The sequence below is a fragment of the Zygosaccharomyces rouxii genome, assembly GCF_000026365.1.
Source record: "Zygosaccharomyces rouxii strain CBS732 chromosome B complete sequence".
Taxonomy (NCBI): Eukaryota; Fungi; Ascomycota; class Saccharomycetes; order Saccharomycetales; family Saccharomycetaceae; genus Zygosaccharomyces; species Zygosaccharomyces rouxii.
The window spans coordinates 802,084-829,317 of NC_012991.1; the positions used below are offsets into that span (position 1 = coordinate 802,084).

The window sequence follows — 27,234 nt, forward strand, 5'->3', positions numbered from 1 at the left end:
AGAGAAAAAAAAAAAAAAAAAAATTACATGACAAATTGAAAACCTTATCGTTTACTGGGAATATCATAAGCCAGTTTTAATTTGATTGACTTTTTACTTTTTATTTTACTCTCTTCATCCTTCCCCTTCCTGTCCTCAGCACGCATCTACTATGGATGCAAATATTCCTGCTAGCACTGCTATTTCGAATTATCTGTCAGATTACATTTATACCTACCTTGACATTGACGACGAAACGTCACTTTTAGTACTTAAATTCAACGAGGACAAAGATAAACCAGACTCTGAATTTAGAAATGTGACATCTTCAATTTTGTCTAAATTTCTCAATACTACTAGGACTACTAGAACAGGATCAGCGCATCAACAAGCTGGTATTTCAGTAAGAACATTTCTTTCTAGTATGCTTGTGTCTGCTTTATATTTCGTTGTGCAAGTGCTTCTTTTCACATTTTTGAGAAATAAATTGAAACATCTCTACCAAGCTAAGACCGTCCTTCATCCAATAAAGAACCAAAATGATGAGAAATTGGAAATCAGGACTAGTGGAAATAAAAACGTAGTCCAAGAATTTTTCAAAAATACGTTTGGATGGGTAACGATGGTAATTTTTTGTCCTATCGACAAGTATCGAGATCTTGCTGGGTTAGATGCATATTTTTTCCAAAGGTTTTTATACATGCTAATATTTCTTTTCTTTAGCTTTTCAGTGATAAATTTACCAATTTTAATTCCCATCCATTATTTATCAGGCTTTATAGATCTACAAGGCTTAGTTGACCTACCCAGGGATGTCCAAATCAATACACCTTGGCTGGATAGAATTAATATGTCGAACATAGTGCTTAAGGATCCCAACAAGTTAATTTTCCATCTATTTCTAAGCATCTTTGTCATTGTTTGGTTTCATATCATTTTGATATCAGAGTTGAAGCATGTGCATGAAATCTCGAGAAAGATCCCATTAAGCGCTGAATACCAGTCGATTTTATATGTGGAAAATATCCCTGAATCCACTCAAGGTAATAAAATAAAAATTACGGATTTTTTCAATTCGATATCCCCAGACTGTTTAATTAGCATTAGATTCTTACCACGAAGATGTGACCGACTTCGTAAATATTACAGAGAGCTGAAGGACCTTGAAACAAAATTAGAGAAATTGGCTATGGAAATCATATTGGAAAAGTATTTTCTTGTCGCAAACTCCAAGTTGGGCGTCAACGGCGATAAAATAAAAAGGTATTGGAAAAGATATCAACTGTTTTGCAACAGAGTTGCCTTTATTCTTAAGACTCCCCAAAGATATCGTGGGTATTTTAAACAAACAAACTGGAAGACAATTTTATACCAATCTCATAAACCGTGGTTTCAAGTTCGGTTGAAGAGCAAGCAATTGTACATTGAAGAAAGGTACAATTTCTTCAAACTGACTTCACAAAAATACCAAAGTCACCTCAAGGTATGGCAAGAAAAATGCCAGGCTTTGGAAAAATGGAACAATGAGCAGTACTTGCTTGAACATAAGGATTGTAAATCACAAGTATTTTTAAGCAAGGCATTTATAACTTTTAGTTGCCCTGCGATCGCTCATACATTTGATAAATTATTAACCTCAGGTAACATTCGTGAATGGAATAACACTCTAGTGGGTACTAATCCTCACGATATAATTTGGAGTAACATTAGTGTTTCTAATGCTACGATAAAGTTCATGAGATCAGCACTGGCGAGCACTTTGTGTTTTCTAATAATTATAGGTTGGGTGATCCCCGTGGCATTTATCGGGTTGGTCTCCCAAATTCCTTATGTCGCATCTATCATACCGCTTCTGTCGCAAGTGACTACCAAATCCGAATTGGTTAATGATATAATAGCCGGTATTTTTCCAGTGGTAACTTTAGTCTTCATCACGGAGTTTGTACCATTCATTTTGAGATGGTTCAGTTATTTGAAATGCTGCAGAACTGGGGCAGAAATGGAAATCGATATTCAGAAATGGTTCTTTGTTTTTTTATTCATACATGTCTTTTTAGTGGTGACCATTTCTTCTGGTATATCACTTGTAGTGGAGAGAATTCTGTACAATCCAGTCAGTATTCCAACTCTTTTAGCACACGATTTACCCAAAAGTTCCAATTTTTTTTGTTCCTTTGTACTCATAAGAGGGATGGCATATTCTGGCGGTAACTTAATCCAGTTGAAAGAGCTACTATTCGAGCTCTTCTACTATAAAATCACCATGTACAATCCTCATAAACGGTGGAAAAGAATGAGAAACATCCCAATTTTCCAATGGGGTTCAATTTATCCTATTTTCTCAGTATTAGGTTGTATTGGCATCATTTACAGCGTCATTGCTCCATTAATCTTACCACTCTGCTGCATAGCATTCGCACTAGTTTTATTCTCTTTCAAATACTTGTTCATCTACCAAGTCGAAGAAGGAACGCCGTCAGAAACGTTCGGAAGACTTTACCCACAAGCCCTTATGCAACTATACGCGGGAGTTTATTGTATGGAGTTCTGCATGATGGGATTGTTCGCTCTGTCCAATAGCTACAAACTGTGTACATGCATGGTTGTAGCGTTTGCATTGACGATTGTTGCACATTTCAAAATTTCAGAAATGTATCTGTCTAAAGTGCACGGTTCACCATTCCAAACCCATTCTCAATTTTTTGACAAATATGATAGACTGGAAGAGAACTTAAATAAAGAGTTTAAAATCCCATTTGCTGATGGTAAACACAATGCTTGCCTGTGGTTACCTCAAGATGATGCCGGAATAACCGGAAGAGAATCCGCTATCTTCACTAGAGAAGAGATTACGTGTGATTTGGAAAAATGCTTTCTAAGTCCCTGTGGGGACATAATTTTGAACCCTCAAGATGACTGCAGCTAATAGTGCGTTTCTCTTCCTGGTTCTGATTCATCTACATCCGCTTTACCTTCTCTAGTATTTTTACTACGAGGCCAGACACTAGGCAGTTTTATAAATTGAAATCGGGGTTCCACACATCTTTCAACGAACCATTTTTTAATCTGATATTCAACCAGACTACCTATCTTGGGAATATTTTCCAACTTAGATCTGGCGCCAATTAGGGATTGGGTCTCGAATTCCATTCTATACTCAGGTGCAAAGGAAAACATTAAAAAGTAACCATCATTATCATCTTCATCTACACTTTCTGGTGAAGTTGGAACGAATTCTTCAGCTTTAGTAAGAGAAACCGTTAGGCATGCCTGAAATCTTATGATGGACACGGTGACATTAATCGGCAAGGATGCCGTTAAAGGCTTGGGATAATTGAGCAATAGCCTAGTCTCTATACCAACAGCCAAACGATCATTCAAATCAATATCTATTTTTGCTTCCAATTTTCTACCATTGGAGTTTGGTGAATACTGAATTCTGCAGTTAGAAAAAATTGGGAAATCATGACCAATGTCTAATTCTGTAATTTTTATACTATCCAAGTAACTAGGTAGTTCCTGAGCCTTTCTTTCAATGAATGCATTCAATGAATATACTATATTATCCTTTTTCCATGCTTCCTCTCTTAATTGCTGTATAGTTTGCCCAATTAAAACGTTGAACCAATCTAGGGATTCGGCAGGATGAGTATCGACGTTATAATAAGTTTTCTCTAAAATATCATCAATTTGACGCGATCTTTCGTTTTCATCATCGTTAGATTCAGCTTGTTCATTACCCTTTCTATTCATTATCGATGTAAAGAAATGAGGTGAAATAAAGGAACGAGACTCTGATGACAATCCTGATAATGAATTAGTAGATGAAGAATTCTTAGCAGGATTTGGATTTGTCTTAGTAGATGAATCACTAAAGATGAAGAATTTAATGAAGAAGATCAGCACGAGAACGACGCTTACTTGGCCAACTATTAAACCTTGTGCAAATGACCAAGAGGAAAATGATCCTTGTGTGTTGGATGTAGCACTAATCAATCGAGGTAGAGTTTTCTCTTGTTGTCGTAGCAATTCCACGAATAATCCATCTGGTGCTAAAACATTGTCGTTTACCAATTCTTGACTTGCTCTTTTGAATTCAATGGCCTTCTCCAAATCTTCCATAGTTAGAAGAGGCCCTTGAGAGTTACCATCTTGAAACAACGCCTGTAGATGCATTGGTAAGGCATTGTGTAGGAATTCATCAACTGAAATTAAGGTACCATTTCCAACGCTAACTGTCCCATTCAAAGCCCAGTTACCATCCATACCAGTATAATTCGACTCCATACTACCGTTTAAACCCCCGAGGACAAAGAATTAGGGTCTCTAATGATCTCAATTTTGGAATGAGCCTATCAATCATTTGGAAAATCAGTCAGTAGAATTCACCGAAGTGGAAGAACGAAAAAAATTACAGCATAGAAGAATAAGATCATGACTTACAATGACTGAAATGATCACATCTTCCTTTATAGAAACCAGGTTTCAAGGCTTAATCCTATAAAATACATTTTCAAGAACTTTCTACCGGAGGATTTCCATATCTGCCAACTAGGAAGTCTGCCATTACCATAATTACTATAATTTTAGTATATTCACAATGGATGATGCCTACAGGGTCCAACAGTTGTTGGCACAAAATGAAAATTTATCTTTCGATCAATCTCGAGAGTCCTTGAAGGTTATTCTACGTACCATCGATGAGACTAACGATCCCTTTCAATTCGATTTTGCACAATTTCTCTTGAATTGTGACGGTAAGATTCTTTGCAGAGAGGCTACGCCAGAGACTCACTTTTGGGAAATATTTGAAGAAACAATGTCAGAATCACCTCCTGAAACATTAGCGATATGTTTAACCAGAATCTGTACCCTTTCCCTGAGGGAATCTGGTGTCTACTTGGAAGCCGTTGTCCATCTCTGCAGGTTTTTATCATCAAGTGAAATCATATTACCAATCCTATGTGCTAATTTGTCTACACAAAGATCAAGTATTAGGCTGAATTTTGACATTTTGGAATCGATAGATGGGGTACTACGTTGTTTGACATGCCTTTGTGAAAGTGACAAAGTAAACGCTGCCATCATTATTCCATCATGCTTCTTTATGTTTCATGATTGTGGATTTTGGAGCATTCTAATTTCTTTGCTACCGATGGAAGAATTGCAATCAGAAATCTTAGAAGTGATTTTACCATTGAGAGATAAGATTTCCAAATTTATGTCAGCCTTGACTCTAAAAGAATATGCTACACCATTGGAAACAAAGATGTTCGAAGCTGTGGAAGATGCTTTAAGCTTAGATTCAAGCATGAAAGAAAAATTTGAAGAAGTAAATCAAGGTTACAACGATTTACGCAGTATCAAACTGATTAATGCTTATCATTTGGTAGTTTTTTTAAAGAATTCCAATCTTTCATTCAAAAAAACTTTAGGTGAAGAATTATTATTCGTTAACAATCCGTTTCCTCTTTACAAGGCATTTTTCAATATTTTAGACCAATTGGACCAATTTCTAGACTTCAAGACAAAAGATATTTTAACTACATTATACCACGCCGCTTTCCTTTTGAGTAAAGATGCCTTTATCTATGCGCTTATGGATAAGCTACTCAAAATGTGGGTGGCATCACAAGGTAAAACAAGAAAAGATATGGATTCACTTCTGGAGACGGTGCCTATCATGCTAGATCAGGTTGATAAATCTATGAAACGCCCTTCCGATATTTCCCCACGTGGATCTGTAATCATAGCACTAGAGACTTTAGAAGGTATTGACTATGGCATTGCACGACAATTACAATTAGAAAGCATCAAGGAAAAACATTACAACAAATGGTCGAATTCCATTGGTGATTTCGATGAATTACTATCCGAACAAGTTCATGATTATGTTAGGCACCAAAGACTTTTACAGCTTCAAAAGGGAGCTTGGGTTTATTCAGAGAGCCCATTAGATCGTCATATTAGATCTCCTAAGGTCTATTTCATGGTTTTATCCGCCAACCAAATAAATTTACTAGTTCGTGAATTCCCTGCTAAGGCTGAAATAACACCCCATGTTGAAGAAAATCAAATCTTCAGTAACACAGAGAAAGATCATGCAGCTTTTGAAAAGACTGTGGTTATTCCACTGCACAACATCGTTGATTTCGAAGTGAATGAACTTCAAACAGATAATAAAGTTCCAGATGATGCACGCTTGGTAAATGTCATACGAAAAGATTTTTACACTGGGGTTAACTTTCTCGATAAGTATCGTAGGGTGGTTTTAAAAGTTTATTTTGACACAAAGGAAGATACGATCGTCTGGTTAGATGGTTTGAAGCTGGTATCGCCATTTAAGATCAAACAGAGCATCACGGATGATACCCAGAAGCAAATGGATACACTTGTAAGCATTAGGAGGAATGCTCAAATGTTAAATTTAGATATCAGTGATGGGAACGAAATAACAGATAGTAATGACGACGAAGAATATTACCACGCAGATACTTTGAAGGACCTAACATCCTCATTTTATTATGAATAGTTTAATCAACTGTAAACATAGTACACAAAAACTAGAATAAAAACAAAAAAATCATTTTTATTTTGATGATTCTATACATGGTTAAGTAAGGTGATCGCATTTTAAAATATCACATCGAAGTTTTATTTCTTACCCTTCTTTTTGTCCTTCATTTTTTTACCATTCTGTCTCCTGAAAGACCTTTCTTGATCCTCTGAGCGGTTCTTTTGAGTCTTCTTATATGGACGCGTTTTCTCCTCTAAAGCCTCTTGTCTCTTTCTCTTTTTACTATTCAGAGTGTTCTTGGGCAACGACCCCATACCCTTGGAATTTTTCTTCTCAGTCTCTGTTTGGAACCAAGTTCTCTTTGGCCTTGATTCAATTTCTTGCTTGTGTTTAATCAAGTTTTCACCTTTTTTCAATTGCATTTCAGCTTGTAAAATCTCCTTCTCCTGTTTCTCTTCATCTAAAATGTCCTTCACGGTGTCAGACATTGATTCTACTGTTTTGTTGATCTCTTCAATTTGATTCCAATCCACATTTCTCCCCACTGGTAAATTCTTTTCACCACTTTCTTGTGCACTCTTGATGGCGCTCTTCACAATACTTCTTTCTTGAGAGGTTTCACCGACAAACGATACTGAGCGACCTTCTCTACCAGCTCTTGCTGTACGTCCTACCCTGTGTAAATAAATTTCGAAACTCTTTGGCATATCATAGTTAATGACCACTTCAATCTTCGGAATATCTAACCCTCTAGAGGCTAAATCCGTACAGATTAATACCGGTACTTCCAAGGACTTAAATTTGTTAATAGACTGTAAACGCTGTTCTTGGTTCAGAGACCCATGAAGTTCTGCCACAGCCATACCTAGCAATCCTAAAATGATTCTTAGTCTATGCACCATTTCTTTCTTGGAAACAAAAACCACCATTCTCTTTTGAGCGGCACCATCCAATTTTTTAATAAGATAAAACAACGTTGAAGGTTTTAAATGGTCTCTTTTACGAATACGAACGAATTCCTGTTGTAATTTGGAGACAGCCTGCTGAGGAGGATCTGTCATCACTCTTACGGGTCTTTTCAATGACAAAGAAACTAATTGCTTAATTTTTGAATTCATAGTGGCAGAAAACAACATGGTTTGTCTTTTGCTTGGTAACAAATGCATGATTTCATTTATTTCATCTTGGAAACCTTCTTCTAACATTCTATCAGCTTCATCGATTACTAAAACTTCCACGGAATCCACATTGAAACTACTAGAGTTTCTAATATGATCAATGAATCTACCTGGTGTAGCAATGACGATATCAGGTCTAGTCTTCAAAATTTGCTCCTGTTGTCTAAGGTTCAAACCACCGACAGCTATACCAAAAGTTAACCCGTTAACATATTTTCCTAATTTCTTCCCCACATCAGCAACTTGAATAGCCAATTCACGAGTTGGCGCTAGCACTATGACTCTAGTAGATGCTACTTTTGCTGGTTTATAAATCAAACGCTCAATAATGGGGATCATGAAAGCTGCTGTCTTACCAGAACCGGTAACAGCACCGGCTATAATATCTTTACCTAATAGCGCAATAGGGATTGTTGCACCTTGAATAGGAGAGGGAGTAGCATAACCCAGATCACCCAAAGCTTTGAGAACGGGACGTGACAGTGATAAACTGTTGAAATTATTGAAAACCTTTTTCTTTGCTTCCTCACTTTCACTCTGAGGCGCATAAAATTTAGCCATTTCTTCAGGTGAATCTTCTTCCTCTTCCTGTTTTTGAGCCTGGTCCTCATCCTCTTCATCCTCTTCTTCGACTTGGTCTTTCTCATCCTCGGAGCCGCTGTCATTCTCATCCTCCTCTTCATCTTCCTCATCTTTGTTGACGGCGCCCATACCAAACCCATCCATGGCTAATTCATCATCATCTTCGCTGTTCTCCTCACCACCATCTTCAGAATTTTCTTCTTCCTCTTCCACTTCATTTTTTTCTTCGTCACTTTCACCATCTACACGAATAGTCTTGATCAATCCACCTTTCCTTCTAATAATACCATCTAAATCCACATCTTTTTTCACATTATCACCATCGGGTTCATCACCAACGAAATTCCATGCCTGTAAATTTGATACGATATCGTTACCTTCCAGATCAAATCTAAATTCTGGATTTAAATCTTTGTTTACATTCTCATCTTCCACATCATCTGTGCTGCTCTTTTTTTTATTGTTCTTCTTGGATTTTTTAGTAGAAGCTTGAGGTTTAGCAGGTGTATCGTTCATATGATTCTCATCGTCATCAGAGGATTCTAAATCTGGTAATGCATCTTCGCTATCACTAATTGTAGGCACAAAGTCCAAATCTAACTTTCCCTTCTTCGCTACAGCGTTTACCATCTTGGATCGAGGACTCCAACGTTTAAATATTTAAATAAAAGCGTACCGTGCAACAGTGGAAACCAGTTTGTGGGAGTCTATAAGTCTATGTATTATTCTGCAGCTGTATTGAATAGAGCTCATCTCATCTCATCTCATCTCAAAATTTTTCAATATCATAAGCCACGAGAAACAAACAAAGTTGGGCAGGATTAAAGAACACGAACAGAACTTCAACAATGCCGAATCCACTTAGAAGAGAACGATTGGAATCAGAATTGACCATCGTCAAAGCCTTTATACCTCAATAATGTTTACTTTGAGAAGGTATTTACGAATTCCTCGAGAGCTGAGGTTGTCTGAAATCTTCAAACAAGATTCACTTTCACCTGCCAAGATAGCTTTACAGATCATTTTATTACAGATATTTTATTATACAACAGCCAGCATACTTTTCTACTTTTGGGCCAAATTGATGGGCTATCAAGTAGAGATTAAAAAATGGTTATTTACGTGGGAATATATTAATTATACCAATACATCGGGTATATCATTATCAATGCTATGGCTATTCGACGCTCTAATATGTGTGATTTTCCTTACAGTGATAGTTGGTAGGAGTAAATTGGCCTGGGATTTTGCCATTACCATACATGCAATTAACTTTATTGTTGTTCTTACGAATACCCATACCTTCCCTTCGTTTTCATGGTTTTTCTTACAAATATTGTCATCATTAATACTTGTGTTTTTAGGAACTTGGACCACTAGATGGAAGGAATTAAGAGATACTTTTTTTGAAGGTTTGGTAGATCCATCTGGAATTACTTTACCCGAAGGAACTCAAGAGGTACGACCAGCGGGCGATGGGAATGACAACCAGCAACCGATTGAAATGAAGGACCTGGAAGCTCAAAAATGAATAAGAGCAGAAAATGACAAGCAAAAGGGTCAGTAAGCATTTTATATGTAAGTTTTAACTTATTCGACATGATGTTGTGAGGGCATTAAAAACAAAGACAAACAAACATTGTAACATTACAAACCGGTACTTATGAGGTGACTACTTCAAAAAGATAAACCACAAAACTAATACTTATTATTTTACTGAATTTTCTCCAATACAGCGTCTAACAAGTCAAATATATTTGTTCCCAATTCTTGGGCACTTTGATCATTAACTCTCAACCCTTTATGCACGACCTGGTGTAATTTCAAAAGAGCGATATAAGATTCTAATCTAGTGATTAAATCATCAAAAAAAGCTGTAGCATCTTTTTCGGAATTCAAAAACCTAACACTGCTTTTCACATTCTCATCAATTGATGAAAGTCTACCAGGTTTCCGATGCTCATCAACAGAACCTTTACTGACCGCGGATAAGACCGATTCCACCCTTCTGGAAACTGATCTCAGGCGGGAAATAAATTCTTCATTTAATAATCTTGCCTCTTCATCCTTAGTAATGAAATTATGCCTAGAAACTAACGATTTAGGATATGCAATGGTAATTAATTCTTTAGTTTCCAATCCTTTTAATTTTTGCTCACCATGATCGAAAAATTCCCATCCTATGCTCTCTAGCATGGATATTTCCTTTTCTAAAACTTCTCCTACAAACTCTTCTCCATAAACTTCCTTCAATGGACATTTATCCTTTACCACAGTTTCATGAAAGTTCATGATCTTATTAAATTCTGATAAGAAATCACTACTCAAAGTAATCTGACCACCATCTGCTACACCTTCGACTCTAGCAGCCTTATTTACCATAGGTCCCAGATAATCCATTCTTTGAGTAACTAAATCCAGTTCAGGTACTGGGCAACCCCAATGAACACCCATACGAACGGATAAACCTTGATATATCTTATTACCCAATTTATCGATGACAAGACATCCATCTTGGATTGATGTAATTTCTTCAGGCCATTGTGCCTCTACAAATTTCAACTGGACGCTCATACACCATACGAGAGCACTTATCGGCGTAGGGAAAGCCACCATGAAGGCATCACCTTCAGTCTTTACTTCATAACCACCATAGATACGCAACAGACGACGCATGATATCATTATGTGTTTTAATAGCAGTCCGCATGGCGTTAGGGAACATTTCCCATAAGAAAGTTGAGCTCTTGATATCTGTAAAAACGATGGCCAGGTTTCCTGTTGGTGGTGAAATTTCTGGTTGCAATCTTCTCAAGGTGGCATCTTCAAAAGTACTTCTCCTGGTGATCAACGAGTTCCTATTCAAGGTGAACCTATTCTGTTGTTCATCGTCCTTGTGTAGCGATAGACACATGATGGTCAAATTGTCCGAACAACCATAAGCGATGGCATGGTCCTTCATGGCCTCAGCGGCTAACATAGGCTGTGAACTGTTTTCTCTAGCAATATCACATGCAGTTTCAAAATCCATGTATTGCCACAATTTATGAGTAGCAATAACCAACATCTCATCGGCTTTCGTAAGTTGCACCATAGAAATATCAGGAGAAGCATGGATATGTGGCAGAAGGTCGAAGAACCCGACTGCCCTAGAAACATCTACAACACCATCGAGCTTATAATCATTGACATAACCACCTGATATACGGATCCTTTCATACTCTTCCCTCTTATAAGGAACGTGTAAACAAGTCAATTTTTGAAAATCACCATTAGTCTTGGATAAAATTGCCATACAATCACCGATGTTGGCCGTATAGATTTGGTTACCCCTAATGTAAACCACTGTGGAACATGCACCACTTAATAAGTCAGCCGAACTTAAATTAGCCATAGCACTACCATCGTCTACATGACTTAGCATCCCGTTCACTTCTTTATTCAGCTGTAGGAAACTGAAACGTAGAGCCTTCCTGATACCCATATCAGAATCCCCATATTTCTCTAACTGCCTTAATAGGATCTTGTCATAGATGTCCCTGACAAGTCTGGCAATATTATGTCCATAATCCGCATATTGATTTTTCCCATCATGCAAACACAACAAGCATTCATCGTCTTTACCACCAAATCTTTCAAAAGTGACATCTCTCGATGAGACGAATTCTCGTTTACCCAGCGTATCAGCTACACCATATCGCATACCATTTATTATGGATCCACTGGTCCTTAAACGGAAATTAATATTTTCATCCGGTACTTTTGTAGTATTCAAAGTGACATCCATTAATCCCAAAACCTTCAAGTTAGGCAAAACAGTCAAATCTGAAAAATCGGTCTTTATATCGTGGTTCACCGAGGATTTAATCTCAAATCTCCTATTACCTGAAAAATTCAAATATTTCAGTTGTTTATTCTCTCTCCAATTCCAATCATAGTGATAATTAGAAATATTGTATTTCAACTGATTAGACCCCACATCAAAAACTCTCAAGTCAGTCAATTGAGACAATTCTGCAGGTAACGACAATAAATAATTACCGTTCAACATCAAAGTCCTTAAGTTCTTCCATTTCAAAACCACATCTCCAGACACTGTAGCCAATTTATTGCCTGAAAAATAAAGCCCTGACAAGTTTTCTAATTTCAAATTAGAGATATCCTGGAAATTGTTATATGAAAGATTCAACACTTTCAAATTGGTCAAACAGTTGAAAAAAGGCCACATCTGATCATTGAACTGGTTATCTGCAGCAACTAAAAATTCTAGACTCTTGGATAATCTACGATCAGCAGAAATGTTTTGGCAAAATTGACCCATCAAACAAGAATTTCCAAACATGTTTGATGAAATATTCACAAAAGTAAGATCTAGATCTTCCATACCAGTAGCAAAATCTCTAATGTTATTAGAATGCAAATCCAGAGTCTTCAAATTTTTTAAGTTATGGAAATCTTTGGGTAACTTTTGTAACTTGTTTCTTGCCACCGAAAGGTGGACCAATTTATTTAGTTGACAGAATCCTTCTGGCAGCTTAGTCAAGTTGTTTTCACTCAAATCCAATTTTTCCAAACATCTTAATTCCACAAAAAGTTCATCCGGAAGACTCGATAGCTTGGCCTTACTTAATGACAAGCTAGTCATATTCATGGAGGAAAATCCACTGTAAGAAATGGATGTTATAGGATTTTCCTGCAATTCTAGAGTTTTCAATTTAGGTAAAACATCATCAAAAGTGGAAATTCTATTATCCGTCAGTGACAAATTCTGCAAATTGGGCGCTCCAGTCTTAATACGCGCAACTCTATTATGTTGTGAATTCAAAGTTCTCAAATTTTTCATTCCCGAAAGGTTTGGTATAAGAGCCAACTTGTTGTGAGATATGTTCATCTTCGCCAACTTTACCAACTTGTTTGTCGTTGGCGGTAAAGTATGGATCTTATTGTAAGAGAGATTGATTTGTAATAAATTCGAACATTCGTTTACAACCTCTGGATAATGAACAAACCTATTAGAAGATAGATCCAGCAGCTGTAAATTTTTCAATTGACTAAACCCACGAGGAAGTTTGTCCAGTTCATTACATTGCAAATTTAAGATGGTCAAATTGGCCAGTTGGGAAATGGCATGAGGTACCCTCCTAATAAAGTTTCTTTGCAGTTCCAGGGAAACCAATTCATCTACATCACAGATGTTTATGGGGAACTTGGAAGCCCTAATGTTAACCATTCTTAAACTAGAAAGTTTTGTTGCTGATTCAATAAATTCCACCGGCAGAAAAATATTGGCATTATTGGAAACATCCAAACTTTCAATTTCCGAAGTATGCTGATAAAAAATAATGGGAGGAGTAGTTAAATCCATTCCTCTCAGATCAACATGAATAAAATCACCCCTCATTAAACGCTGTTCCTGCCCTGGAGTCAAATGAGATGGAGCCACCGGATGAAATAAGAATTTGAATACAAAACTCAAATCTTCAATACCCATGATGTGTAAAGGATCAGTTTTCTTGTACCCATTCAGGAGTAACAATTTACGCTCAATGATAATTGGTTTAGACAAAGGTCTCAAAATCTTACACAATTTACCCACTTTCAAAGATATTTGGAAACTTCCTTGTGAAGTGACATTAAATTTTCTTTTCAAAGACGGTAAAATATCTCTAACCGTTGTAGCGGGAGTACAAGATAATGTGGTAAAGGTATCATCTGTATTAAAGATACGGATGGCGTAATGTCTCTTGGGATTCAGGTCGCTAAAGTCCTTGTAATAACGTTCTAACTCGTATTCCACTCTGTCATGCTTTTCATCATCAGATGACAATTTCATAACTTCCTGATCTCTGGTGCCTGCACCCAACACTTTAGATAAAGTTTTAGGGGGGTTTGAAGGTTGTCTCAAATTGGCTTGTAAATCATTGAAAGGACCTTTTCCAGGTGCTAATTCTTGTTGTTGATTTTGTTGCTGCAATTGTCCTTGTGGCTGATCTTTCAACTGGTGTTGTTGATTCATCTGTTTTTCGTGCAACATTCCTTGGTTCCATTGTACGCCTTCAGCTTCTTGCCTCTTTTCCTGTTGACGTAAACCTTCATAATATTTCATATCCTGTGGACTTTGATTCAATGCTTCTCCCAATGATTGACGAGCATCTCCAGAGGAATTAAGACCTGTGTTGTAATTTAATTTCAATGGAGGTGGTTGCACCTCTTGTTTCTGTTGTTGTAACTGTTGTTCGAAATCTGGAGGTAATTGAGGCGATCCTCCACCAGCATCTGTTTTTTTATCTGCACTTTGTTCTAAGTAGTTTTCCACATCTGATGCATAATCTAAATCAGATGAACTTGAGTCTGAAAAATCGACTAATGAAGAATTATCTGAATCATTAGTACTAGATATACCTGATGTAAACTCATTCTGATTGGGGACTTCAAAGTATGCATCGCCAAACTTACCAAATTGCTGTTGTTGTTGCTGCTGCTGTTGCTGCTGCTGGTGGTTCTGCTGTACCTCTGGTTGCGATGGCAGTTGTGGTTGTTGTTGTCCATGCTGCTGCTTTAAACGTCTTTGTGATGCTAGTTGTTCTTGAAGTAAAACTGACTTATTATGTTTCTTTGCCCTTCTAATATCGACATTTGAATCTACGTCCCAACTTTCGGGCGCGATCCATTGTTGTCTTGCACTTAATGGGTTTGAATTCATAGTCATAGAAGTCGGTAATGCCGCAATATCAGAATTAGAATTTACGTGTGTTACAGATTGTGAGGGAGCACCTGATATAGAAGCTCTATTATCATTTGGATTATGATATCCCTCATATGCCGCCGATGGTCTTCTTGATAATTCTGGTGCCTTTGTAATGTCCGAAACATTTTCCAAATTCGTATCCAATGGAAAGAAACTACCCGCACCCGATCCACTTGCACCGGAAGCTCCCGAAGACGCAGCAGGAGGTGCGGATGACGTAGAATTAAGATGACCTGCAGGTTCTTTTGGAGGAGATTCACGTTTTAGAGACGGTGACCTAGGTTGCACAGGTGCAGTAGAGTTGTTTGTAAAAGTACTAGTAGCACTATTTCTACGACTACTTGTTGCTGATAACCTGGGCCTTGCACTAGACACCATAGATATATTATCTGACTCGCGCTTATTACCCTTATTTTTATCATGATGTAACGGACGTCTCCCCGAATGCGATGAAGGCTGCTCACTTTCATGGCCAAAGCCATGTACCAATGTACTAACTTTCCGTCTCAAACTATTAGGAACCGTTTCAGTAGTATTTCCATCAGGACCCGCATTACTTCCATTTGTACAACCAGTACCACTTGAAGCACCTGTATTGGAACCAGTATCCCTTGTATCACGTATACCACCTGCTGCCGATGCAATATTGTTGTAAAAACTTGTATGCAAGCCACCATGAGGATGCACACTACGAAAATATCCTTGTTTATGGTTATGGGGAGAAGAAGAGTCCTTGCCGTTAGATTCGCCATCAGAATTACCAGCACCAGATAACTTTTTAAAGAAAGATCCAGCAAGCGAATGTTTTCTAGAGGGTGGAGCTATTGCACCCTCATTTTGTGATCCATGTCTGCTGTGTGGATGTGTTCTGACATTACCATCTGATGTAGCGGAAGATGTTGTGTGTATTGGTTGCTGCTGCTGCTGCTGTTGTTGTTGCTGCTGCTGTGAATCCTGGTGATGTTGCGAGTGAGTTTGATCTTGCGGAGAGGGCATGGCATCGTCTTCACTGGCCGCTGAGCTCAGCGATAAGCTGCTTAATGTTTTCTTAAACAATTCTGGTCCTTTTCGTATCCTAGAATCCTTCGTCTTATAACGAGGCTGCTGCTGTTGTGTATTCAAATGTGAAGTATCCAAGTTACCGCCGACGCCACCGATGCCCCCCGTATTTATACTTTTTTCCCCGCTGGGAGCTATTGACTCAGGCTCCGCCCATGCGCCCCGGGTAATGCCCTTTTCATTCGGATTTGAACGTGCCCTTGGGCGATCGACTGCACCATCATCACTGTCACCCAGCCTTTTCGAACCGTGAGTCCTTGAGGATGTGCTTCTTAAATCCTTTGAGTCCATTGAAACGCTTGACGTGCTCCTTGCTAAGGGAGTATCCACCCTATGCTGTTTCTTGCCAGCATCTTGGCTTTTATCCCCGCGTCTAAACATGATGGAAAGCTAGACCGTAAACGAATATTTGGAGGAGAACAAGAGAGTAAAAGACTTGATTCCAATAATTGTGATAAAGTGTATTTATGGTTATTTTTCTTCCTTTCCCTTGCCTTCGGATTGTAATTAAAGCTTTCTTGATCTCACAGTGATTGAAGCACTGAAGGAAAAAAATTCACGTTGAAATTAAAATTGCGTTGGAATAAGCCCGTTGTAAGAAAGAAAAAAATAAAGTCAGATCGGTTGACATCACGCGGCGTGCGTATGTGAGGTTAACTACTCTAACAGTAATATTACAAGGATCATTAATACTACTAGTACTATTACTGTCATTAGTATCATTATTAATAGTACTGCCACCAATAATAACGACTCCCTCTGCATGTACGATACCAATGTCCGGGCGCGACATTGTAAGATCTTATATAATGTAATCTAAGTGAAAGAATTGGTTAAAAGAACGGGAGAAAAGCAGAAAACAGACGTAATTACTTGTTAATACCGACCACATATTTCGAGGTAGTCTTTCAAACTGAGTCCTGGATGATTACTATTTGAAACTGTATGTAATCTTCTTATCTTGTTCCTTTGTTCTGCATTGAGTGAAAAGGAATCGAAGAAGGTTCGTTTATTGTGACAGTATATTGAGCTGATGGAAAACGATTTACCTGCATTATAAAGCATTGTACTCGATAGACACACAGAAACACTCATACACATACAACTTTCAGTTAACTAGAGGAAAGATAGAGAAAAATGAGTGATAAGCAAAAGCCCTGTTGCGTTTGTTTAAACGAAAAGGATCAAAGAGACCAGTGCATCTTATTCAACGGACAAGATTCAGGTAAGTGCCAAGAATTTGTCAATAAATATAAGAAGTGTATGCAAGGATATGGTTTCCAGATTTGAGGAATTTCGTTTTTGAGTGCCTGTATATATTTTCGAGCTCTCCCCCATGCCAATCCCATATATGTATATGTGTATAATTTGAAAAGGAGTTAATATTCTGAGATGTAGTGTTACTTGTGGGCCACGTGATGATATATTGGACGACTCACATAGAAAATTCATGTGCCGCTGTTCGGGTAATCATTGTATTAAGGTTATATTAACCGCCGAGGTAGACGGAGACAAGGAGAAGAGCCGCGGCGACTTATGGACAGTGTACCTGGGAGTGCAAAGGATGCTACGAAAATTGAGGGAACAGGAATTTGTAACGAGGGGAAACCAATGCGTTGGGGGGATCTGGGGCATTTAAAAATAGCATCTAGCTGAACAGAGATTGTTGTTAATTAACTTATAGGGAGAAGACAGTTTACGAGTGTGGCGGGTAATGGCGGCTTTGGTTTTCGTTTATAAAAGAAGCAAGTTGAGTGAACGTAATAAGCAGCTATCTACGGGTTAAATTGCCAATGTTCTCAGCGTACAAAGTATAGTTCGAAAATATGCACTGGAAAAGAAAACGTTCATCGGCGATAAGGTGTCAGTAAATGTGTGGGCTTCAGCGTTATTTTGTTGCATAGATGCGAATTTGCTTGCCGTACACCCTATACTACGAATGGTACAATAGTAAGGAAAAGAACTGTAACAGGTTTCATTTTCTGCAGCAGTTTACGCTTGAACTAAAGAAATTACTGAGGTGGTAGATTCGGTCGCTGTTACCCGGAGAAGCGCTCTTGACAATCTTTTCCTCATGGCTGAATCTTTTTTTAATAATGCATCTATCTAGAGCTCTCGATGAGAAATAGCTGTATCAGGCTCAGGCAACTCTTACGATCAAAGATGACCAATTCAACTCTACCAACACACTTCGATGGTGAAATAGACTTAGGTATCATTGGTGGTACCGGTCTTTACAAGTTAGACTGCCTAGAACAAGTGGCAATCTTACCGGAGGTGCAGACGCCGTGGGGTAAAACTTCCTCTCCGATAACCATTTCCAAAGTTACTGGTGGCCGTAATCCCTTCCACGTTGCCTTCCTTGCACGTCACGGGTTACACCATCAATACCCACCCAGTAAAGTCCCCTTCAGAGCCAATATCGCCGCACTAAAACATTTGCGTTGTAAAGCTGTCCTATCGTTCAGTGCTGTCGGATCTCTACAATCCTATATCAAACCTCGTGATTTTGTTTTACCACAACAGATTATCGATCGTACCAAGGGGTTAAGGGATCATTCTTATTTTAACGATGAAGGTCTTGTAGGCCACGTTATGTTCGGAGATCCATTCTCCCGCTCATTTGCCGATTATATCCATGGATTTCATCACGTTCTGGAAAATCCTGATTCACCATTACCATGTCTTTTACATCATGATAGAGAATTAACTGTGGTTTGTATGGAGGGACCTCAATTTTCCACTAGAGCCGAATCTAGAATGTATAGAAATTTGGGAGCTCATGTTATCAATATGAGTGTAATCCCCGAGGCTAAATTAGCTCGCGAATGTGAATTACCTTATCAAATGGTCTGCATGTCTACCGATTATGATGCATGGAAAGAACACGAAGAACCTGTTACCGTGGAAAGTGTCATGAGTCATTTGGCTAATAACGGTAGAAATGCTAATTCCCTAGCATCTAATGTGGTCCAATCCATGGCTCGTGAATTACCTGAATTTATGAAATCTGGTGATGGTTTGAAGGGTTCTGTGAAATTTTCGATTTCTACTAAACCTGAAGCAATGTCAAAGGAAACTTTACAGAAGCTAAGATTTTTATTCCCAGATTACTGGTAAAGTGTAAAACAGTATTAGTAGTAGTAAGTAACATGCATTTGTATGTGTGTATGTATATATATGAGTACGTCTATGTTTTTTTCCTTGGTGTCGGAGAGTTCATCATATAGGTATATTTACTACTGGGGATATAACCAGTTTTACCCGCCGGTGTAGCCGCCAGACCCGAGGGGAACAATCCAGTGCTGGAATTTGAAATGTTTTTCGTATTCGGATGCATTCTATTACTCAAAGCTGATTGTGATAGTCCAAATGCATTGACTCTGTTGACAAAGGCGCTCTGAGTAACATTCTTAGAGATGATAGAGTCAGCCTCTTGTTTCTGTCTCGATTTCATTGGTGTCTCTAAAGATTTGAAAAGGAAAGGTGTATTAGGTGGTTCTGGAGGTGCTGTATTAGATTCCTTAGATGATACCAATTCAGATTCTTTAACCAATTCATGGTGAACAATTGAATCATCAGATTGATCAACAACGCCTAACAACTGTCTCTGATTCTCGTTTAACGGTAAATCGTCCGTTTTCACTTTAGATAATAATCTCCTGAGTGAAAATAATATATTGATTATCACAATCAAATGGAACATAAAATTTAAGTTTGACCAGTTCAATTTATTCCATAATGATGGATATCTGTTGTAAAATCGGTTGAAAAAACCAACTATGCTATTATTGCTATTGATGTTGCGTTGTACTAGCTCTCTATTGATCCACGATACCCATTCCTTACCTATTTTAGAGTGTTTAGCCAGCGTACTACAAAATTTGCTTAAAAGATCCCAGATAGCCCATGCTATTATGTTAACTACCAACCTCTGTGTCTCCCATTCTTTATTAACAGTTCTCTGGGCTAGTGTATGCAGAACAGGATTTTCAAAAGACCCGATTTCATTCGATGTTGATGCAGGAACCTGTGAGATTGGTGGTGAGGATCTAGTTACAGTCGATGTTGTCGCTACCGGCGTACCCTTTCCTCCAGTATGAGACAATTTGTGCTGGTTTGTATGTACATCCAATTGCCCATTGGGGCCCGAAAGGATTTTGTTCTTGTAAAGTTTTGGTGAATCCTTGGCTACTCTCTGCCTCAAAGAAGTGAACTGCTCTCTAGAAATTGGCCTAGAAGGTGTAGCAAGTTCAACCATATCGATAAAACCCAACACAACAAACACCAATGTCTTTCTTATCAACCGCTTCCCGATTCAATATTATAGTTTTCTGTAGTATCGAATTAAAATTATTCGGTCAAGACTGTTTCAAGAGGTCCTCTTTGACGAAGAAAAAGCTTGGCGACAAAAAATTTAAGTGGCGAATCTTCAAAATAGAAATAGAATGAATCACTTGACAAGTAAAGGAGAATAGTAAGGATTCAATCTCGTAACCTGGAGAAAAAAAGGAGTCTCTGGTGGCTGTTTCCATTAGGAACTATCGGGAAGTGTTGTGTTGCTGTTACAAAGCTGTACAACGTCACCCCTTTCGAATTATTGAACAATAACGACGACAACAAGAGTCTTTAAAAAAATTTGAAAAGTTGAAAAAGTGGTAGTTAAACTTGTGTCCATCCATCAGGTTCAGATAAGATAATTGAGGATATCCAGAGGTTTTGGAATAGTAACATTGGTATTGATACTAATTTTTAACATTATTATTAGTAAATCCCATTTGCTACTCCGACTAAGCCGAAATTAACAATTGAACTTCACCATTCCTTTTTTTTTTTTTTTTTTTTTGTTAAAAAGAAAGACAAAATTCAAGAGGGTATTTTGATAGAAAGGAAGTAAAACTTAAGCTCACGCTTACGCTTAGATTGGTTTTGGTTTTTGGTTCTTTTATTTTCCAATTTTCCATTTATTCTAGAGAGAGAGCGTTAATTAAGCTCTTTTAATAAATTCAATGGGATTTATTTCATCGATATTTTGTTGCTCATCGGACTCATCGCAGGCGACTTCTAAGTGGGACAACAGACAACTGAACCCGAGATCACAACAGCTAAAAGGACAGCAACAAGCTAGTAATAAAGCTAATTTATATTCTACAAGGGGTATGAGTACTAGTACGAATTCGAATCTAAATCTTAAATCGAACTCGAATACTACAGCACCGTCACACCTTCCAAGGTCAAAGCAACAGCCCAATAATAGTGCCGATAGTAACAAATTTACTAGGCAACCTTCTGTGAAGAACTCAGCAGATAATCAAGATTTACAAAGAATGGAGGCTCTTGAAAAAAACCGTGATAACGGTACGAACAATAATGATGGTATTAGTTTTTCATCTTTAAATTCAACACCAAAAACAAGCGAAAAATCGGATAGAGATGAACGATCGAGTAGAAAGTCTAAAGATGACATAAAGGAAAAGGAAAAGGATATCCAAGCAGGGAAAGAGGAAAATGAAAAAGAGAAAGAACTGCAAAATCATAGCGGCTCCGGTGAAGTAGAAAAGCAGGGAGTTTATGTTTATGCAGGTGACACAGATACTAGTACGGGTGGATCGAGCTATGATCATCATTCTCAATTACCACAATCTACAACGGCGACAACGGTTACGGGTTCTAACCAAGTATCACAATCACCAGATTCACAAGAAACAACAACGACGGTTCAGGAGGGTGAGAATGTTAGTAGCAGTGCTGATGATACTGATGTCGCTTTAAATCAAAGTAAAAGTCATGAAGATGAAGTGGATCCTGATATGGATGTTGATGCGGTACCACCTTATGGTGAAGAAGAAGAATTTGTTGATTTAACAGAATTACAACTAGGTCAATATCATGCTGCTGGTTGTAATACACTTTTACCACCACAATCCAAACATCTTTCTGGTAAAAAATGTTTGGTGTTAGATTTAGATGAGACGTTGGTTCATTCCTCTTTCAAATATTTAAAAGGTGCCGATTTTGTCTTACCTGTTGATATTGATGATCAAATCCATAACGTTTATGTCATGAAGAGGCCCGGTGTTGATGAATTTTTGAAGAAAGTTGGTTCCCTTTTTGAAGTTGTTATTTTTACAGCAAGTGTGGCACGTTATGGTGATCCCTTACTAGACATTTTGGATAAACATAAATCCGTTCATCATAGATTATTCCGAGAAGCTTGTTATAATTATGAAGGAAATTATATCAAAAATCTGTCGCAGATTGGTAGACCTTTATCGGAAATAATAATTTTGGACAATTCTCCGGCTTCTTACATTTTCCACCCTCAACATGCAATTCCAATTTCCTCCTGGTTTTCTGATACTCATGATAATGAATTGTTAGATATTATCCCGCTATTGGAAGATTTATCAGAGCAATCCGTTCCTGACGTTGGCAAAGTGCTGGACATCACAATATAGAGAACACTTACAAAAAAACAAAAAAAAAAAAACAAAAAAAAACAAAATAAAAATTATAATAGTATTTCTTATTTTTTTTTATTATTACAAGATTCCAATGATAGAAATCCAATTTCATTCGATACATGCCTCCTGTCACCCTTTTCCATTAACGCTGGTTTAAGTTATATTACTGTCATGGCGATTATTTTCTCGAATACTACTTTTTTAACAACCTTTCACTGGCCCTTATCCTACTTCTTTCGTGGACAATTTACAATACCGCTTTCAACCTGGTTGAAGAAGAATAAAAACAAAGTAGACAATCAGATATACCGATCTTTTTGCACTTTTTTTTTTCTTTTTCTCTTTTTTTTTGTCCAATTTCAAATTCATATTTGAACACACCACCCTCCTGGCACGTCCTAATGAAATGGAATTCCCTGATATAAAGGAAGCTGGTTCTCCCTGTCTTGTCCACTTATCATTGAAATGGTAATTCAGAAGTAAACAAAAAATAATAAGGCGATGTCAAATGAAAGCCCAACAAGTATACATAAAATATGATTATATAACCTTATAAATATTTGAATATGACCGTGTAATATACATTATATGAGGAATTTGTTGCAACGACGTCCCTATTATATTGATTGCTTATTCCTCATTACCACTTGGATTTTCTTCATCTTCATCTCTATTCTTTCTCCTTGGTTTATCTTCATATTGATGAACTGTTCCTATAATTTGTTTACCTCTTTCAGGTACAAATGGTTTATCCTTCTTAGTACGTCTTTCGTTAAAATCTCTTCTCTTTATCGAGTTTAATTCAATTCTCTTGATATCTTGAGCCTTCTTAACCACTTTTGGAACATGTCTGTGTCGACTAATTCTTCTAATTTCTGGCATATTCTTAAATCTTTCTTTCAATTTTTCGTCGTATTCTAATTTATTCTTTTCACGGCTTGTCTTGGCGTTAGATCTATCCCATGCTTTACTTCTCCAGAGTCTGACATTTCCATCGTCTGATCCACTAACGATATATTTACTATCCATTGAATATTTTACTTGGAAAACGTGCTGCATTCTCTTTGTATGATAAACCTCTCTGGAGTGACCATGGTTTGTCTTGAAGATTCTAATCGTTTTATCATAAGATCCGGTGACAATTTCATCACCTGTAGGAGCAAAATCAACATCCATAACAGCACTAACATGATCTTTGAAAACATTCAATGCTCTATTCATCTTTCTCATATCGTAATAATAAGCATTATGATCTTCATTACCTGTAACGAAATTAAATGGTTCCATTGGATTCCAACATAAGGAGTTGGTTCTCATTTGTTGAACAATCTTTTGTGTTGGTGAATTCGTTCTCAAATCATAAAGAACAATTGAATTATCACTACCGGTACTTGCTAGAATGTTTGAATCGTTTTGATTAAATTTTACGCTTGTAATGTTGTCAGCCCCCCATGACAAGTTGGAAGTAGACTTAGACCTTGAAGTATCCCATAGTTGAATTTGTGCACCACCAGTAACAAACGCAGAGTTTGACCTATGATGATCAATACCCTGAAATGAGTGGTCACCATAAAATGTCTTTAATAACCCCCTTGTGTTTAGATTTTGATCATCTTTGACATCGGCATAATCATCGGTATCCACGGACCAAAGCTTAACGGTCTTATCATCACCACATGATAACATGTATTGTAAATTTTTATTCTTAGACGCTAGTACTGGGCTAACACAAAGGCCTGTAACTATACCGTAGTGGGCCTTAAATGAACAAAGTTCTTCACTTGATGACATATTCCAAAATTTAACAACACCATCACCTGAACCAGTAGCCATTTTGTTTAAATCATGATAGTGTTTGGCAACCGCATACACACCATCTCTGTGGCCATATCCCAATTGACCCACAAAAGGTTGAGCAAACATTCTTTCTATTTTGGTAGCATTGAGGGCTTTGGTATATTCTCTAGCTCTTTCAAATGGATGTAATTCAGGATCTAAATTTCTAGGTAATTGTGATTCCTGAGTGTTCCTCACTGGAACGTAATCATCTGGGTTTCTTTGTATAGTTTTGATCTTCATGCTTTAAACCTATGACTAAGATATTACACGACTTAAAAATGATCCAAAAGCCTATTACACAGTATCTTTAGTGAATATAGCAGACGGAATAAGCTTGCGATGAGCTTATTGTTTGAATAATTTTCCATTTTTTTTTTTTTTCATCTTTTTCATGAAGCTCATCGCGATGACCTTTGACGAAAAAATTGAAAAAAAAAAAATAAAAAAAAATAAAAAAATAAAAAAATGGTAATAGTAATAGTAATGGTAATAGTGATAATAAATGATAATGTTAATATTAATATTAAAGTCTTGATATTTTAATTTTATTATTATCCTCTTCTATTGTTCTATCGTTGCCTCTTTGTTTGAAACCTTGGGGAGTCTCAAATTGGCCACCAGCGGTCTTCCGATACGTTCAATTGTATCATGAGCCCAAAGGACGTCTAAATGAGAGTATTCGTCGATGTACCAAATCTTGAAAAGTGAATGAGATTCATGTTGAATGAAATGGTTAATCAATTTTTCACCGTTGATTAACCTATCTTGTCTTGGAATGAACATCATAATGTGTGGGAAATCGGACACATTTTGCCTAGTTGAATTTAAATGAGGTTTTACCGGTTTCTCTACAGGAGCTCCATTTTCTACAGGTAACCAAGTCTTGTCTGGTGGGAACATGATATCAGCACCATTTTTAAAGCTTACCTTATGTTTGGAAGGTGATAACCACCACTGCATCAATTTATTGGAAATGTAAACAGGTGAAAAGAGAAAATGACGATCTCTTAATGGTCTATCCCAGAGTGAGTCATTCCAATCGAAGAGGTAATTAAACATGATGTATGACATGAAGGGAATTATCACGACACCTTTAGTGATCTTCTTGGCAAATAACATCATGGGTAAAAATGATTTATTACCAAAACACCATTTATGATCAATACCTAGCGACATAAATTTGATGAAACTTTTCTCAAATATTAATGGGCCCGGATAACATGCAGGTGATAATGCGACGAAATTCTCTAATTTGTCCGCCAATCTAAATTCATCATCACCGTAAAGAACTTCACCATTAGTTAACCCGTAGAATCCCTGGGTAGTACCTTGAGAATGTGCAATCAATGTTAATTTTTCATACTGCGTCTTTTCTAAAACGGTATTGACTAACGCCTTCATGTCGAACTTAACCATTTCATGAATATCCCAATCCCATTTTCTCCTTTTATCATTTTTAAACTTCGATTTATTCCATTTTGGTTTTAACCCACACCTGTTATTACCTAACCAAATGTCGAATCCTGATTGATGCATGAAGTACGCCAGCGACTTCCTACCACTAGAGGCAAACGAACCACTACTTTGCAAAAGCCCATGTAACATCAGTACTGGATGTAGACTCTTCTCGTCGTCATGTTTCAAATGCCATAAATCAAGAATAAATCCATCGTCAGTTTCCACTTCAAACTCTTCAATGGCAATTCCATATTGGGCGTAGTAGTATTTTAAATTGGGTACTAATTTCAAATCTTCAGCAGCAAGGATATCTTGAAATGGATTATCTTCCAATTCTTTTGTTGGTTTACCCTCATAGTTACATTCGTTAAACGTTCTTGCCTCGTCTGGTCTTGTCTCAAAACTAGTTATGGTATGATCAAATTCGATGTTGTTTTCAGGATCCTCCTCTAGGTTTCCTTCATCGTTCAAAGGTGATGATGATGAAATTGATCCACTTCTGTGTGCCCGTGAACCACCTCCACTCGTTGTAGAAGTCGGTCTCTTGATATGAGTTCTTGAACTCCTGGTATCTCTGTAATCATGACGTCTACGAAAATGCACAGTGACAAAATTGTGCCATAGTGCTAGAATTGCGACTGCTGTTAGGAAACAGTTCAATATGATTCCTGAAATCAATTTGTAGTAGATATCTATAAGTATTCTTAACATTGGGAGACCGCTGGACTGCACCACTACTACACTGGCTTGGGAAAGTTTCTATTCAATATTCCTTGTAGTGTTATTTTTGTCTAGGTTTGTTTGTGTACTTTTTTCAATCATTTTCCCTTCGAGGCTCAAAGGTTGAAGAACTTCAAAAGATTGCAATTGACGATGCAAATGGCAAAATTAGATAGGGGGAAGAAGTGGGAAAAGATTCCAGAATATGTATCACAAAGAATTTACGGTTGAATTCCCCAAGGATGTTTTACCAGGAGGTGAATTAGAACTGCATAGTGTTCATTTTAACAACAAGATCTTGCTTCAAGTAAGGTATAATGGAGAGATGGATGCCACCTACGAAGTAGTGCCAAGAGGTTTAGAGCCATTACAAAGACCGTTAGCAGGGTTTTCTGTCGATGAAGATGATTTTTCAGGGGACCACATGTCAGATTGGCAAGTCATATGTCGACTAGGTGATAGCAACGATGCACAATTGCCGGTAGTTTGTACACAGATTGGAGAATTGTACCGCAGGGTAATTATACCTAGCAATGTGGACGGATTGTACCAAAACGATGAAATTCAAAGTCGAGGTTTGGTCATTACGATGAGCAGCAAAATGTGGAAGGGTAATGATAAAAATTTTGATAAGTTGATATTTGTTTTAGGAAGCATTAAACAAATGTATAATAGTTGAATTTAATGAATG

The 27,234-nt window shown here is 37.4% G+C and overlaps 12 protein-coding genes across 12 annotated transcripts; 6 read left to right on the top strand and 6 right to left on the bottom strand.

Moving 5' to 3' along the window:
- Positions 1–151: 151 nt before the first annotated feature.
- On the top strand, positions 152–2,905 carry SPO75 (Spo75p; the record flags this gene model as incomplete). The annotated part of the gene is made up of 1 exon (XM_002495349.1): positions 152–2,905. One exon carries the CDS (start codon positions 152–154, stop codon positions 2,903–2,905), a length of 2,754 nt encoding a protein of 917 aa, XP_002495394.1.
- MMM1 (ERMES complex subunit MMM1) lies at positions 2,902–4,266 on the bottom strand (the record flags this gene model as incomplete). Its single annotated transcript, XM_002495350.1, has 1 exon — positions 2,902–4,266. One exon carries the CDS (start codon positions 4,264–4,266, stop codon positions 2,902–2,904), a length of 1,365 nt encoding a protein of 454 aa, XP_002495395.1.
- Positions 4,267–4,579: 313 nt separating this feature from the next.
- On the top strand, positions 4,580–6,511 carry LMO1 (Lmo1p; the record flags this gene model as incomplete). Its single annotated transcript, XM_002495351.1, has 1 exon — positions 4,580–6,511. The coding sequence occupies one exon, from the start codon at positions 4,580–4,582 to the stop codon at positions 6,509–6,511; it is 1,932 nt and encodes a 643-aa protein (XP_002495396.1).
- A 122-nt stretch (positions 6,512–6,633) lies between these two features.
- On the bottom strand, positions 6,634–8,886 carry DRS1 (putative ATP-dependent RNA helicase; the record flags this gene model as incomplete). The annotated part of the gene is made up of 1 exon (XM_002495352.1): positions 6,634–8,886. One exon carries the CDS (start codon positions 8,884–8,886, stop codon positions 6,634–6,636), a length of 2,253 nt encoding a protein of 750 aa, XP_002495397.1.
- A 289-nt stretch (positions 8,887–9,175) lies between these two features.
- On the top strand, positions 9,176–9,787 carry SYS1 (Sys1p; the record flags this gene model as incomplete). The annotated part of the gene is made up of 1 exon (XM_002495353.1): positions 9,176–9,787. The coding sequence occupies one exon, from the start codon at positions 9,176–9,178 to the stop codon at positions 9,785–9,787; it is 612 nt and encodes a 203-aa protein (XP_002495398.1).
- Positions 9,788–9,969: 182 nt separating this feature from the next.
- Positions 9,970–16,443, bottom strand: CYR1 (adenylate cyclase; the record flags this gene model as incomplete). The annotated part of the gene is made up of 1 exon (XM_002495354.1): positions 9,970–16,443. The coding sequence occupies one exon, from the start codon at positions 16,441–16,443 to the stop codon at positions 9,970–9,972; it is 6,474 nt and encodes a 2,157-aa protein (XP_002495399.1).
- Positions 16,444–18,180: 1,737 nt separating this feature from the next.
- Positions 18,181–19,182, top strand: MEU1 (S-methyl-5-thioadenosine phosphorylase; the record flags this gene model as incomplete). Its single annotated transcript, XM_002495355.1, has 1 exon — positions 18,181–19,182. One exon carries the CDS (start codon positions 18,181–18,183, stop codon positions 19,180–19,182), a length of 1,002 nt encoding a protein of 333 aa, XP_002495400.1.
- Positions 19,183–19,252: 70 nt separating this feature from the next.
- POM34 (Pom34p) lies at positions 19,253–20,323 on the bottom strand (the record flags this gene model as incomplete). Its single annotated transcript, XM_002495356.1, has 1 exon — positions 19,253–20,323. The coding sequence occupies one exon, from the start codon at positions 20,321–20,323 to the stop codon at positions 19,253–19,255; it is 1,071 nt and encodes a 356-aa protein (XP_002495401.1).
- A 748-nt stretch (positions 20,324–21,071) lies between these two features.
- On the top strand, positions 21,072–22,520 carry PSR1 (phosphatase; the record flags this gene model as incomplete). The annotated part of the gene is made up of 1 exon (XM_002495357.1): positions 21,072–22,520. One exon carries the CDS (start codon positions 21,072–21,074, stop codon positions 22,518–22,520), a length of 1,449 nt encoding a protein of 482 aa, XP_002495402.1.
- Positions 22,521–23,156: 636 nt separating this feature from the next.
- On the bottom strand, positions 23,157–24,605 carry SOF1 (rRNA-processing protein SOF1; the record flags this gene model as incomplete). The annotated part of the gene is made up of 1 exon (XM_002495358.1): positions 23,157–24,605. One exon carries the CDS (start codon positions 24,603–24,605, stop codon positions 23,157–23,159), a length of 1,449 nt encoding a protein of 482 aa, XP_002495403.1.
- A 321-nt stretch (positions 24,606–24,926) lies between these two features.
- Positions 24,927–26,534, bottom strand: ZYRO0B10472g (uncharacterized protein; the record flags this gene model as incomplete). Its single annotated transcript, XM_002495359.1, has 1 exon — positions 24,927–26,534. The coding sequence occupies one exon, from the start codon at positions 26,532–26,534 to the stop codon at positions 24,927–24,929; it is 1,608 nt and encodes a 535-aa protein (XP_002495404.1).
- A 214-nt stretch (positions 26,535–26,748) lies between these two features.
- Positions 26,749–27,222, top strand: IRC25 (Irc25p; the record flags this gene model as incomplete). Its single annotated transcript, XM_002495360.1, has 1 exon — positions 26,749–27,222. The coding sequence occupies one exon, from the start codon at positions 26,749–26,751 to the stop codon at positions 27,220–27,222; it is 474 nt and encodes a 157-aa protein (XP_002495405.1).
- Positions 27,223–27,234: the final 12 nt, after the last annotated feature.